Genomic DNA, 14,677 nt, shown 5'->3' with positions numbered 1-14,677 from the left:
TGTTAATGTTGATGATTATGGCTTACAGCCAATGAAAACACAAAAGTCATTATCTCAGCAAATTAGAATAATTAGCAAAAATCACCTGCAAATGCTTCCTAAGCGTTTAAAAAGGTCCCTTAGTCTGTTTCAGTAGGCTCCACAATCATGGGGAAGACTGCTGACTTGACAGATGTCCAGAAGGCAGTCATTGACACACTCCACAAGGTCCCAGAGTCTGGAGGAAGAGTGGAGAGGCCACAATCCAAACTGCTGGAGGTCTAGTGTGAAGTCTCCACAATCAGTGATGGTTTGGGGAGTCATGTCATCTGCTGGTGTAGGTTAACTTTTTGATGATATTCTAATTTTGTGAGATGCACCTGTATAATAGACAGAGCGGAGCGCTTCTATCTCCATTAGAATGGAGCAGCGCTCCCCTGATTGGGGCTGCAGTGCTCTGCGCTCGACTTTTTCTGGCAGCCCCATAGAGAATGAATGAAGTGGCCGTTCAGCGTGTGCATCCAATCTATTCAAAAGTGCATCATTGTCACACGCATTGTGTGACATATCAGTGTGCTCGTTAACGGAAGCTCACACCACATCCTTCTCTATTTTATCAGGATGCGTAAGACTAAAGATGCTGCTTCTATTGCTACTAATGTGCCTTATTAATTCTTGTAAGTATTTCTTCAAATTAATATTTAGGCTTAGTTTTTATACATTTACTATCAGTTTGCTGTACTGCGAAATGTTCCTTTATGTTCTGTATAGAGATGAGCGATGGGAAATGACTCTAACTATCTTGTATGTGGAGTAAATCTTAGCACGTAGAAGCCGTAGGACAGACATTACCAGCCGGTGACACAGGTCTAGAAATACTATAACCTAGTAATACACCATAGTATTAGCCACTGCCATCTGCTTGGTAGCCACCTGTATGGACCAAAGAGCGTGGGAAATATTGCCTGGGGAGGACCAGCTGTAGCTGTTATAATGAAAAACTATATAAAACTCTTTGCTTTACACCAGCTATAAAGTTCTGCTACTTTTCTAAATAAAAGTGTAAACTTTTTTTCTCCTAATGTTTTTTTTACATTAATTTTTCATTATATTTTTTCTGTATTTCATGTTGCCTGCTTATGATTAACTAAAGTGTTTTAGTGCTTGTTTCTTTTTTTGTTGCATTTTTTTTTTCATCTCCTATCATGTGTTTGTCTTACGACTTCTTCATGGATCACAAGATTTCCCACAGAATCAAATCAGTTGTCAGGTGAAAAATGCAACAAAAAATCAAAATAAAAAAAAAATTAATCATTAATTAAGTGAAATAAATAATGGAAGTTTATAGAAGAATAGATAAAAATGCCTCAGCTAAAGCAGGCAGTGTTTTTGAAAAAATAAATTCCGCTTGAAAAATTTTGTGAGACTGTCATAAGTTGTAGCTTTTGGTAATAACGGTCATAATGTATTTCTTTTTTTTGTTCTCTCTGGCATGGGGGACAGTGGAGAGTGCGGGAGCAGGTGATTAGGAGGCTCCACTTTAAGGACTCACTTAAATTTCATAAATAGGAGTCTGTACATGTCCCTGTTATTCACATGCGTTCCCTTAAAGAAATCCGCTCTTGGATTAGCTTTTCAAAGTACTGTATATTTATTCTGGAATGTCGCAGCAGCACGACTGAAAAATATACACAGTTGCAATAATGCAGTCAGTCTCCAATATATGTTGCACATGGAACAGGCAGCACCAAGACTGGTCTTGTGGGGTGTTCTTGGTATACGGCAGGTCTTGTGGGGTGTTTCTGGTATACGGCAGGTCTTGTGGGGTGTTCCCGGTATACGCCAGGTCTTGTGGGGTGTTCCCGGTATACAATGGGTCTTGTGGGGTGTTCTTGGTATACGGCAGGTCTTGTGAGGTGGTGTTCCCGGTATACAATGGGTCTTGTGGGGTGTTCTTGGTATACGGCAGGTCTTGTGAGGTGGTGTTCCCGGTATACAATGGGTCTTGTGGGGTGTTCTTGGTATACGGCGGGTCTTGTGGGATGTTCTCGGTATACAATGGGTCTTGTGGGGTGTTCTTGGTATATGGCAGGTCTTGTGGGATGTTCCCGGTATACGCCAGGTCTTGTGGGGTGTTTCCGGTATACTGCCTGTTTTGTGGGGTGTTCCCAGTATACAGCGTGTCTTGTGGTGTGTTCCCAGTATACGTCAGGTCTTGTGGGGTGGTCTCGGTATACAGTGTGTCTTGTGGGGTGTTCCCGGTATACGCCAGGTCTTGTGGGGTGTTCCCTGTATATGGCGGGTCTTGTGGTGAATTCCCGGTATACGGCAGGTCTTGTGGAGTGTTCCTGGTATACAGTAGGTCTTGTGGAGTGTTCCCGATATACGGCGTGTCTTGCGGGGTGTTCCCGGTATACATCAGGTCTTGTGGGGTGTTCCTGGTATACGATGGGTTTTGTGAGGTGTTCTCGGTATACGGGTGGGGTTGTGGGGTGTTCCCCGTATATGGCGGGTCTTGTGGGGTATTCCCGGTATACGGTGGCTCTTGTGGGGTGTTTGACGTGCCCCCTGGGCCGTGGGGTACCCGGTGCCGGGCCGGTAGATGCTGGGGGAATGTCACAGTGGCGGTGACCCGGTCCATGACCCAGAGCGGTCAATAAAAGGGGTTATGTATAGGGGATTTATAGAGTTTTTATAGAGTTTGTGACGCCACCTGTGGAATGCGGCTAACGGGAGTCGCCGCTGCGGAGCAGTCCTCTGAAGCTGATGATACTGCAGCAGGGATGGTGTGGCTCTCCATAGGAAGAGCTAGCTCCAGGGCAGTGTAGATGATGTTGCAGGTTGTGCTGGGTGCTGTAGTGCAGGGGTTGATGGCGCAGCAAGAAACACAGAGACAAGGAAGTGCAGTCCCAGGGTCTTTACTGGTGCTGATTAGACAAGCCTGGACTAGAGTACTGGCTAGAAGTGGAAGTCCGGGCAGCCTGGAAGCAAGTAAAGAATCCTCCTTGCCAGGTGAAGTTGGAGGCCTTCCCTTTCCACTAAACTCTTTGGCCCTGCTGCTTGTAGCTGTGCGGTGGCCCTCGTCCCTGAGTGCGGCGTTTCTGTGCTCACCCGTATGGCAGGCTGCTCGGGCCTTGCTCGTGCGTCGCTCCTACGTGGCGGTGCTGGACCCTGCGGTGCTGCTGAGCCTCCGGGCATCTGATGGGGCAAGGAGACCTACAATCTCCTACCCTCTGGTTTCTGCGGCTGGGCCTTCAGTGCCCCACAGCCTCGGACTCCGGTGTCCAGTTCTTCTGTGCGGTACGTCTGGGGTGAGCTGCCGCGCAGCTCCAGTCCCCAGCTCCTCTCTCTTTGACGTCCTCTCTTCAACTCCTCACACTAAGACTCACTAACCCTGCCCTCAGATCCCAGTTGCTAAGGGGAGGAGCTCCCCTTGCTGGTCTGGAGCCAGGAAAGTGTTGCATGTTTAGTATACATGACTAGGGGATCCCTGCTTGCTTCCAGGCATGGCATTACCTCTTTTGAGGGAGGCAATGCCACTGTGGCAACCGGACCCCTGGGGTGCCACATTCCCCCCTAGTTAACTTCAGTACTCCCGGACTGAGGATACTTTTCAAAATTAACAAATAACAATAACAATTCACATTACAAGATTATAAATATAACATTCTGTAACAGGTTACAGCACGATCTGTAACCGGGTGCTATCCAGTGAACATGAGGGACCCGCCCGAAAACCCTCAACGTAGGCCCTGGGCGTGGCTGCAGGGCATAGATGATCCAGGTATTGGACCACGTCTTCAGCCACGCCAAACGGGTTTTTGTTCTGAGGTCATTTGTTGTAACCACAAAACCAATAAGGGGCACTCTAATAAGTGCAACTATTTACAATGGAAAGTTCTTTGGTTATTCACCGTCCATAACCTACAAGTTTTTATACTCTTACCGGGTAACTAAATGCACACATGACCAACTTTTGCAATTCACTTTGAAAACACAACTTTTCTGCTTTACCCTTACGGGTAACTATATACAGCATACATTTTAGTTCTCTTATACTTTAATTCTTTACATTTTAGTTTCTCCAACGGGCAGGGAGCTGACCTTTTGTACTCCTGGTCGATCTACGCAGTACATTGGTAGTCACTGCTCTACCCTGGTCCCTTGTGTCTACCCCTGGTGTGGTGGGTTCAGTGTGAACTACTCTACGGGTAGTCTGAGGTAACACTGGTAGGCTGGGTAACCTCCTACGAATTCTTTGGCTCACCATGGATACGACAGGTTCACTGCTAGGAGAGGGTCGATTCTCCTGGTCTGCTGATGATGAAACCTCTGTCTCTGGGGCCGACTGGTCTTCCAGCTGTTCTGGGACTTCTGCAGCTTCTGGTGAGGCCGCTTGGAGAAAGGTAAGGACCGCTACTACAATAGCATTGTTCACCTGCGTCCAAGACCGGGGAAATTTTCCGAGTACTGTTTAGACCACTTCCTCCACTCCTTCTGTGGGCTGAGGGTTGTCTTGATCCTCTTCTGTGTGTTTTAACTGTTCAGGACATATCTTCAAGTGGTCTCTTGAGACTGCCGCTGAAGTTTCCCCTCCATCTTTACTGATGAGGCACACTTTGGTGTTATCGTAATTCGAGGGTAAGACGGTGTATGGCTCTACCTCTCACTGGTCATCTAATTTATGGACTCGTCTCTTTCTCTTAAGTACCTGTTCTCCAGGTGATATGGGAACGGCAGGAGTGTGCTGATTATAAGTTTTCTTTTGCTTCTGTCTCGCCTGGGACAAACTTCTTTCAACACACTCTTGCACTTTGCGGTATTGTTGCTGCCGCTCGGTATCCCAATCCGCATCTGGTGAAGTCATCTCTGGTGTTAGGACTCCCATGTCCAAGTCAATGGGTAGTTTGCCAGGTCTTGCTCTCATCAAATAAGCGGGTGTACAGTTGGTGGAGTTCACCGGGATGTGGTTATACAGGTCCACCAAATCTGGTAACTTCTCTGGCCACAGGCTGCGCTCTTCAAGGGGCAATGTCTTCAACAGGTCTATCACCACCTGGTTCATCTTTTCACACAACCCGTTGGTCTGGGGATGATACGGCGTTGTCCTGATTTTCTTGCAGCCGTACAAGTTACAGAATTCCTGGAACACCTCTGCTTCAAAGGCTGGACCTTGGTCGGTAAGCACCTGTTCAGGGTAACCGTGCGGGCGACAAAAGTGCTGTTGGAACGCTTTGGCTGCCGTCTGAGCTGTCTGGTCTTTTACTGGCACTACTACCAGGAACCGGGAGTAGTGGTCTACTATGGTTAGAGCGTAGACAAAGCCTGACCTGCTTGGGGCTAGCTTCACGTGGTCCAAGGCTACCAGTTCTAGTGGCTGTTTGGTGATGATGGGCTGCAGGGGAGCCCTCTGGCTGTCACGGTCTTTTCGTCTCAGGTTGCATGGACCACATTCTCGACACCATCTCTCGATTGCTTTCCTCATGCCAACCCAGTAGAATCGCTCACGTAGCAGGACTTTCAACTTCTTCCACCCGAAGTGTCCTGCTCCATCGTGGTACGCTTCTAAGACCATTGACGCATCCCGCCTCGGGACTACCACCTGCCAGACCAGTTCATGTGTCCGGGAGTTGATGCTTCTTCGACACAGCTTCCCTTCGTAGATGAACAGTTTGCCCTTCTCTTTCCACAACTGTTGGGTCTCCTGTGGAGCATCTGGATCAGGGTACGAGTCAGCTTGCGTCAGCAACTCCTTGACTAGGCGGACATCCGGGTCGCTATCCTGCGTTTCTGCCCATCCAGAAATAGATGGTGGGGCAATGGGTTGAACGTGGCCTCTGTTGGCGGAGCGCTTGTCCCTCATGCAGTGGGAGCACTGGGTCACCCCATGACGATGGAAAGCGGGTATCTCTATCTCTTCCAGCTCTTCCGGGTCTTCTCCCCCATCTGGCAAGTTGGGCATTCTGGACAGTGCATCAGCATTTACATTTTTATGCCCCGCCCGATACTTGATGGTGAACTCGTAGTTAGACAGTCGGGCCATCCATCATTGCTCTAGGGCACCAAGCTTCGCAGTCTCCAGGTGCGTCAGAGGGTTATTATCTGTGAAGACTGTAAATTTGGAGGAGGCGAGATAGTGCTTGAAGCACTCCGTTACAGCCCAGACTATGCCGAGAAACTCCAACTTGAGGGAACTGTAGTTGTCGGGGTTCCTTTCCGTGGGCCGGAGCTTTCTGCTGGCGTATGCAATCACTCGCTCTCTGCCTTGCTGTACCTGGGACAGCACCGCTCCCAGTCCCACGTTGCTGGCATCTGTATGGAGTATGAAGGGTTGGCCATAGTCGGGGTAGGCCAGGACTTCGTCTCTGGTCAGAGCCATCTTCAGTCGGGTGAAGGATTCGTCTTCTGGTTTACCCCATTTGAACGGAGGTTTCGGGTTCTTGGCCTTCTTGGACTGGCCTACCAGGAGGTCCTGCATGGGTGCTGCTATCTTCGTGAAACCCTTGATAAATCTTCTGTAGTAGCCTACCAGCCCGAGGAACTGCCGCACTTCCTTGATAGTGGAGGGTCTTGGCCAGTCCTTGATCACGGTGACTTTTTCAGGGTCTGGCGCTACACCTTCGGCGCTTACCACATGACCTAGGTACTGCACCTTGGGCTTGAACAGGTGGCATTTGGACGGCTTTACCTTCAGGCCAAAACCAGATAGGGCTTCGAACACCTCGGCCAGGTGCTCCAAGTGTTCTTCATATGTTTTCGAGTACACAATTACGTCGTCCAGGTACAGCAGGACAGTTTCGAAGTTCTTGTGTCCTAGGCAGTGTGGCGCCCCTGAGGGTTCAGTCGCCACAGGGGTACTGCACCTCAGATGAGGTGTGGTATCTCCTCTCACAGGTAAGGATGGAGCACCATACAGGACCCTACTTTACACTCAACACTACACCACTCCTGTCCTGTAGGGGGCCTAAAGGTACCAGGGTGCAGCCCCGGCCCAGGATAGAGGAGATGGGGGGAACCAAAGTTAGGGGGAACCATGTAGTGGGTGAGGGTGGAGGAAGCACTTTACATTTGCACTTAACAGAAATATATATATACAGTGGCCATCTTTATAACCAGGTTTTTAGTCGTGGATTTCTGGGAAGGTCAGCCAGCACAAGGCTGCGGCCGGCTCAGGGATCACGGTTCCCGGTTTCAGGCCTCGAGACAGGGACTGGGGCAGAGTTGAGTTACAGCCAGCTCTGTTCTCGGTCAGAGTCCAGCCAAGAAGGCCCAGGAGGGGAGCAGAGGAGATAGGCTCCACAGGCGAAAGGATCCCAGGAGGGTACAGACGGAGGGGAGTCGCCACCTGTACACTTCATTCTGGCCCAGCCAGAGGGACTCCTGCCGCAAGAGGGGGTACTGGTCCCCGATTATCTGACTTTGCACTTCAGGTCCCTGTCAGAAAAGTCCGGAGGCTGAGTGGATTCCAGGGGGATACGGACGGAGCGGAGTCGCCACCTGTAACACTTAAACTGCGTTTATCCAATGGGACCCGGCCTTACACCACACACCACATATAGTCAGGAGAGGACTCAGTGGGAGAATTCTAGGAAGGAGAGGAACACCCCGGCGGGGTCTTGCAAGGTGCTCCTGATCTACCTGGGAGGTGCTGAACCCCCTTCCTTGTGGCCGCAGCGCGCCGTGAGAAGCAAAGAGAAGCTTTGCAGCTGTTACTACAATAAAGTGAGTAAAGCTTGGATGACTTCATCTACTGCCTCCGGTTGCTCATTTCAGCGCGGCACTGCACCCACTACTACTCCCCTGATCATCCTCACTGCCCTGAGGCCTACTCCGCCTGTGGGGAGTAGCACCAACCAAGCTGCCAAGACATCAGTCTCAGAGGACTGCTGCAGCGCTGGTGGCCATCACCAGAAACCACAGGTGGCGTAGTCGATCATACACACATCCAATAGCCCATTTACTTTTTAAGGCGACAACCCTGGGCACGGACCGGGTCGCGGCCACGATATCCCGACACCACCACCTTACATTGACCCGGCACCGAGTAACCCCATTGCTCAGGTTGGGCGAGTCAGCTGCACTCCATTAACCATTAACCGCTGGAAGGTTCCTGGGGCATTGCAGAGCCCGAATGGCATGCAGTTGAACTCGCTGAGGCCCATTGGTGTTGTAAACGCGGTCTTTTCTTTGTCCGCCTCTGCCACAGGAACCTGCCAATACCCACTGGTGAGATCCAAAGTGGAGAAATAATTAGCAGATCTTAATGCAGCTAGTGACTCCTCAATCCTGGGTAATGGGTAGGCGTCCTTATGTGTAATGCGGTTAATCTGCCTGTAGTCAACACACATCCTCATTGTACCATCCTTCTTTCTCAAGAGAACTAATGGAGCTGCCCAGGGGCTACAACTATCTCTGATCACCCCAGCCTCCTTCATCTCCCGTAACATTCCTTTGGCACATTGATAGTGAGCTGGAGGTACAGGCCGGTACCTCTCTTTAATGGGCGGATGAACTCCCGTGGGGATATGATGTTGAACCCCTTTTACCTGCCCAAAGTCTAATGGGTGTTTACTGAAGATCCGCTCATACTCTTGGACCACCCGGTATACTCCATGCTTTTGGTGCAAAGGGGTGGAGTCAGTGCCCACTTGCAGCTTCTGACACCAATCCTCCATCTGTCCCTTGGAGCCATTATCCTCCACCGGTTTGGATGGAGGCAAGGGTTCCACTGTCTTTATTGAGTTGCTACTGACAGTGAATAACTTAGCAAGGGTAGCATACCGAGGTAAATGGACCTCTTTCTCCCCACAATTCAGGATGCGGATCTCCCCTTGCGGACATCAACCACCCCCCTGGCTGTCAAGATGGTGGGCCTACTGTCAGAGTATACGGGTTCTACCAGGGCCTGATAATCTTGACCCCTGAGACCAATTGCTGCTCGACACCATATCAACATTTCGCTCCTAGGGGGCATTGCAATGGGGAACGGATCACTCATCCTTACACTGCCAATTTCTCCACCAGACAGTTCTACCTGTTGTCTTTTCATCAGGGCTCTGATTTCTTTCTGTAGAACCCGCTGCTGACTGGAACTGGCAGTCTCTGCGACCTGTTGTAACAAAACAATAATTTCTCCAAGACAATTTTCTATCACATTAGTGCCTAAGGTTATCATGGGATGACTTTCTCGGCGATCAATATCAACAATAATCTGTGTGGCGGAGCCTCCAGGCTTCTTAGGCCAAGGGTCCTGAAATCCTTCGCGGGTTGGTTCTCTGCTGCTGGGCTTGATAACCCGGGCAGCCTCGGACCCCAATGTCCGGTTAGATTCGTTCTCTCAGCCAGGACCGGCTCTCGTCGCCTCTGTCCCTGGCTTGCAGTTTCTCCTCTGCCTCACGGACTCCTCAGCTGCTGCTGACCTGTCCCTTCCTCTGAGAACCCTTCTGGACACTTCAGAAGTGGGTTCTGGTCTCTCTAACCCTGCCCCAGTTCTAGCTTTTATAGGGGAGCCTGCTCCCACTACTGGCCTGGGACAGGAGGTGCTGCATGCTAATTGTCCCTAACCAGGGAACATCCCTCCTGCTCTCAGACACAGCCTTCAATATTTGTGGCATCCAGACCTGGGGTGACACACTGGCATAGATGTTAAGATTTTCATCTGGACTGTGGGTAATGTCTGGGTCAGTCCAGTATTGTTTATAAAGGATATATGGCATCGTGGTCAACTGGGAACCAGTGTCCAGCAACGCGTTCATTGGGATGCCATCAAGCACGACAGGCAGGACCGGCCGTCCTCCCATGTACTTGTCTCGCCAACTTTGTGGGCCCGGTCGCCTTACTCCTGGGGGTTGGCCCTCTGGCCCAGGTGTTGCTCGTTTAAATTACAGTACCTTGCGTAGTGTCCCACCTTTTTAAGCGGCGGCAGATGGGTTGTCCGTCCTGGTCGTAGCGATCGCTGTTCCTCCCTCTGATCGGTGGAATTCTTCTCTGTCGTCGCCACGGGACGTCATCTGGACTGGAAGCCAGCTTGATCTTTTCCTTGGGGGACACTTGAATGGCCTGCATGGTTTTGGTTAATGCAGCCACACTTTTGGCCAGCTATTGGACCTGAAGGCGCAGGTCTGCAGACGGGTCATTGTCCAGAGTCTGCGCATCAGCCTCCACAGGTTCTGGGGAAAAGGATGCCACCTCCTGGTGGTAGGTGATAGCTGGGCGCCGGTGGGATGCAGCGCCCCCTGGTGTTGATTCCCGCAGCACCCGGATGGCTCTGTCTTTAAATTGCGCAAAGTCCAGATCAGGGTTTTGCAGAGCCATAATGCGCAGCTGTGTCCTGTGAGCGCTGGACAGGAGCCCCTCAATAAACTGCTCAGTTAGCAATCTGTCCTCATCATGCACACTGTCAGGGTCTACCTGTTTGATGGCCCGCAGCGCCTCCTGCAGGTTTAGAGCATAGTCCGTACACTGTCCTGCATCCTTTGTTTGCACCCGTAAAACTTCATTTTAATTTCTGCTGCAGTGCGGGTGTCAAAGGTATCCTTCAATCGGGCCAGTATTTCTTTTACAGTGCCTTTGTCTCTGCCCGGCCAGGACTTCAATTCTCTCTGGGCTGCACCGATTAGCTGGCCTATGAGGATGCTGACTTTCTGCTCTTCCGACAGGGGGTATACTTTAAACAAACTGCGCAGTCTCTCCTCAAAGTCGTTCAGGGTGTGCGACTCCCCTGAGTACTGGGGCAACCACGCCGCCCTCGGTATATATGGCATTGACAACGGCATCACAGTGGCAGCGGCCGCTCCTGTGGCTGAACCCTCCTCCATGTTGGGCATCTTCCTCCCCCCCTAGTGAACCTCAGCCAGGTCCTGGGCGTCTCCTGACGTACCAGTATGCTGCTCTGCAGGCGGAAGGATCTCTTACCCGGCGGTTCCGGATCGGGGCTTCTTTCTTCCCCATCGGCGGGCGGCAAACCACGTGATAACACAGTTCAATAAAGTCTATGGCACACAGGACCCGGTTATACTGGGCTTCGTGAATCCTGTTCGTGACGCCAAGTATGACGCGCCCCCTGGGCCGTGGGGTACCCGGTGCCGGGCCGGTAAATGCTAGGGGAATGTCACAGTGGCGGTGACCCGGTCCGTGACCCAGGGCGGTCAATAAAAGGGGTTATGTATAGGGGATTTATAGAGTTTTTATAGAGTTTGTGACGCCACCTGTGGAATGCGGCTAAAGGGAGCCGCCGCTGCGGAGCAGTCCTCTGAAGCTGATGTTACTGCAGCAGGGATGGTGTGGCTCTCCACAGGAAGAGCTAGCTCCAGGACAGTGTAGATGATGTTGCAGGTTGTGCTGGGCGTTGTAGTGCAGGGGTTGATGGCGCAGCAAGAAACACAGAGACAAGGAAGTGCAGTCCCAGGGTCTTTACTGGTGCTGAATAGACAAGCCTGGACTAGGGTACTGGCTAGAAGTGGAAGTCCGGGCAGCCTGGAAGCAAGTAAAGAATCCTCCTTGCCATGTGAAGTTGGAGGCCTTCCCTTTCTGCTAAACTCTTTGGCCCTGCTACTTGTAGCTGTGCGGTGGCCCTCATCCCTGAGTGCGGCGTTTCTATGCTCACCCGTATGGCAGGCAGCTCGGGCCTTGCTCGTGCGTCGCTCCTACGTGGCGGTGCTGGACCCTGCGGTGCTGCTGAGCCTCTGGGCGTCTGATGGGGCCAGGAGACCTGCAATCTCCTGTCCTCCGGTTTCTGCGGCTGGGCCTTCAGTGAACCACAGCCTCGGACTCCGGTGTCCGGTTCTTCTGTGCGGTACATCTGGGGTGAGCTGCCGCGCAGCTCCAGTCCCCAGCTCCTCTCTCTTCGACATCCTCTCTTCAACTCCTCACACTAAGACTCACTAACTCCGCCCCCAGATCCCAGTTGCTAAGGGGAGGAGCTCCCCTTGCTGGTCTGGAGCCAGGAAAGTGTTGAATGTTTAGTATACCTGACTAGGGAACCCCTGCTTGCTTACAGGCATGGCATCACCTCTTGTGAGGGAAGCAATGCCACTGTGGCAACCGGACCCCTGGGGTGCCACATGTTCCCGATATGCGGCAGGTCTTGTGGGGTGTTCCCAGTATATGGCAGGTCTTGTGGGGTGTTCCCAGTATACACGCCGGTCTTGTGGGGTGTTCCCAATATACAACAGGTTTTGTGGAGTGTTCCTGGTATACGGCAGGTCTTATGTGGTGTTCCCGGTATGCGACAGGTCTTGTGGGGTGTTCCCAGTATACGGCAGGTCTTGTGGAGTGTTCCCGGGATACGTCGGGTCTTGTGGGGTGTTTCCGCTATACGGCAAGTCATGTGGTGTGTTCCCGGTATACGGCGGGTCATGTGGTGTGTTCCTGGTGTACGGTGGATCTTGTGGGGTGTTCCTGGTATGTGGGAGGTCTTGTGGGGTGTTCCCAGTATACCGCAGGTCTTTTGGGGAGTTCCCACTATACGGCAGGTCTTGTGGGGTGTTCTCACTATGCTGCAGCTCTTGTGGGTTTTTTCCGGTATATGGCAGGTCTTGTGGGGTGTTCCCGGTATACGACAGGTCTTGTGGGGTGTTCCTGTAAACAGCAGGTCTTGTGGGGTGTTCCCGGTATATGGCAAGTCTTGTGGGGTGTTCCTGGTATACAGCAGTAGTTATAGCAATCAAAAGTGATCAAACAATGAACAACTAGTGAACCAACAAAATGGTCATGGGTACCCAAGACTTATTGGTGATTATGGAGGAAGATGACTAAACATTAGTCAACTTACTTAAAAGAAAAAAATGGGTATGGTACCGTGTTAGCCAGTTGAAAAAAAAATTGCTCTCAGTGGAAAAAACAAGATAATCTTGTAGTTCTGATACCTGTTAATGGCTAACAAAAATAAATGATGTCATAAGCCAAGCTTTCGGGATAACTTAGGTTCCTTCCTCAGGCATGGTATGACAAGATATATAGTGGGTACGGAAAGTATTCAGACACCTTTTAAATTTTTCACTCTTTATTTCATTGCAGCCATTTGGTAAATTTTAGTGTTGAGCGAGCATGCTCGACACTGCTCGGTACTCGCCCGAGCATCACGCTACTCGGGATGTTCGGCGAGCACCGAGCATTTCCGGGTTACTCGGGCGGGAGCTCGGGTCTCCGCCCTGCATGTTTGGCGCTCTTTACAGTGCCAATGAACCTGCAGGGATTTCCAGCCAGTCACTGTAATGCCGCAGCCATGTTGTTTGTGGGCATTACAGTGATTGGCTGGCTGCACAGTGTCACCTCGAGTATTTAAAACCGGGCGCCGCCATCTTGGACACAGATGCTCTGGATCAGACAGTGTAGGGACAGCGCTGCTGAGCTAAGGAGAGATTTTTGCTGCGAAATAGTTAGTGTAGGGTCTGTAAAGGCTGCCAGAACAAACAAACAGTCCTTCTCAGGACTAATATCCATCCCAGATATCAGGCAAGGAAGGCAGGCTGTATAAGAGACGCAGTGGCTATACCAGCAAACGCTGCATTAAAGTCCTGTGTGCTCCTGTTTCTGAAATTGCTGGACTGAGCTGCAGGTCTCGGGGGCCAGGAAAAATCCTTTTTTTTCATCTAAATCCACTTTTTCTTTTCCTCCTACACACTGTACAAATACCCGTCTTATTAACCTATTGGTGTCCTTCCCCCCCCCAAAAAAAAAGTGTGTCTCTGATTTTTCAGACACAAATATATCTGTTGAAAAGAGTCTGGTATAGGCCACAGAAACAGAAGTGTGGTTTTGCAGTTCAACGGGTAAAATCTGTGTAGTATCCATTTTTGGGCCTTTGGTATCTAAAAAAAAACAGTTTGAGTGTGTCGCTCACTGTTCAGCCGCAAATCTATATATTTTAAAAAGTCTGGTATACACCAGTAAATTAAAACTGTGGTTTTGCTGTTCCACGGTAAAAAATCTCTATTATCCTGCTTTTTGCTTTTTTGCAGTAAAAAAAACAGTAGTGACTCCTGAGTGTTCTGACACAAAAATATATCTGTTGAAATTAGTCTGTTGAACGCCTGACAAATCCCAGTGTGGTTTTGTAGTTCAATGGGTAAAATCTCTGTAGTATCCATTTTTGGGCCTTTGGTATCTAAAAAAAAACAATTTGAGTGTGTCGCTCACTGTTCAGCCGCAAATCTATATATTTTAAAAAGTCTGGTATACACCAGTAAATTAAAACTGTGGTTTTGCTGTTCCACGGTAAAAAATCTCTATTATCCTGCTTTTTGCATTTTTTGCAGTAAAAAAAACAGTAGTGACTCCTGAGTGTTCTGACACAAAAATATATCTGTTGAAAATAATCTGGTGTACGCCTGACAAATTCCAGTGTGGTTTTGCAGTTCAACGGGTAAAATCTGTGTAGTATCCATTTTTGGGCCTTTGGTATCTAAAAAAAAACAGTTTGAGTGTGTCGCTCACTGTTCAGCCGCAAATCTATATATTTTAAAAAGTGTGGTATACACCAGTAAATTAAAACTGTGGTTTTGCTGTTCCACGGTAAAAAATCTCTATTATCCTGTGTTTTGCTTTTTTTGCCTAAAAAAAACCCAGTAGTGTCTCCTGACTGTTCTGGCACAAAAATATATCTGTTGAAAATAGTCTGGTGTACGCCTGACAAATTCCAGTGTGGTTTTGCAGTTCTACGGGTAAAATCTCTGTAGTATCCAGTTTTGAGCCTTTG

At 50.0% G+C, this 14,677-nt stretch overlaps 1 protein-coding gene across 1 annotated transcript in view; it reads left to right on the top strand.

Moving 5' to 3' along the window:
• Positions 1-494: 494 nt before the first annotated feature.
• Positions 495-14,677, top strand: part of LOC141154038 (SLAM family member 5-like) — an 84,869-nt gene continuing 70,686 nt past the window's right edge. Inside the window, exon 1 of the mRNA XM_073639431.1 lies at positions 495-656. Within this exon, the coding sequence (XP_073495532.1) occupies positions 617-656 (40 nt within the window). The 5' untranslated portion in view covers positions 495-616. The remainder of the gene's footprint in view (positions 657-14,677) is intronic.

The sequence above is a fragment of the Phyllobates terribilis genome, unplaced genomic scaffold (genome assembly GCF_046119375.1).
Source record: "Phyllobates terribilis strain yellow unplaced genomic scaffold, ASM4611937v1 Scaffold_7__3_contigs__length_470593459, whole genome shotgun sequence".
Classification (NCBI taxonomy): Eukaryota; Metazoa; Chordata; class Amphibia; order Anura; family Dendrobatidae; genus Phyllobates; species Phyllobates terribilis.
This window is presented reverse-complemented; position numbering and strand designations above follow the sequence as displayed.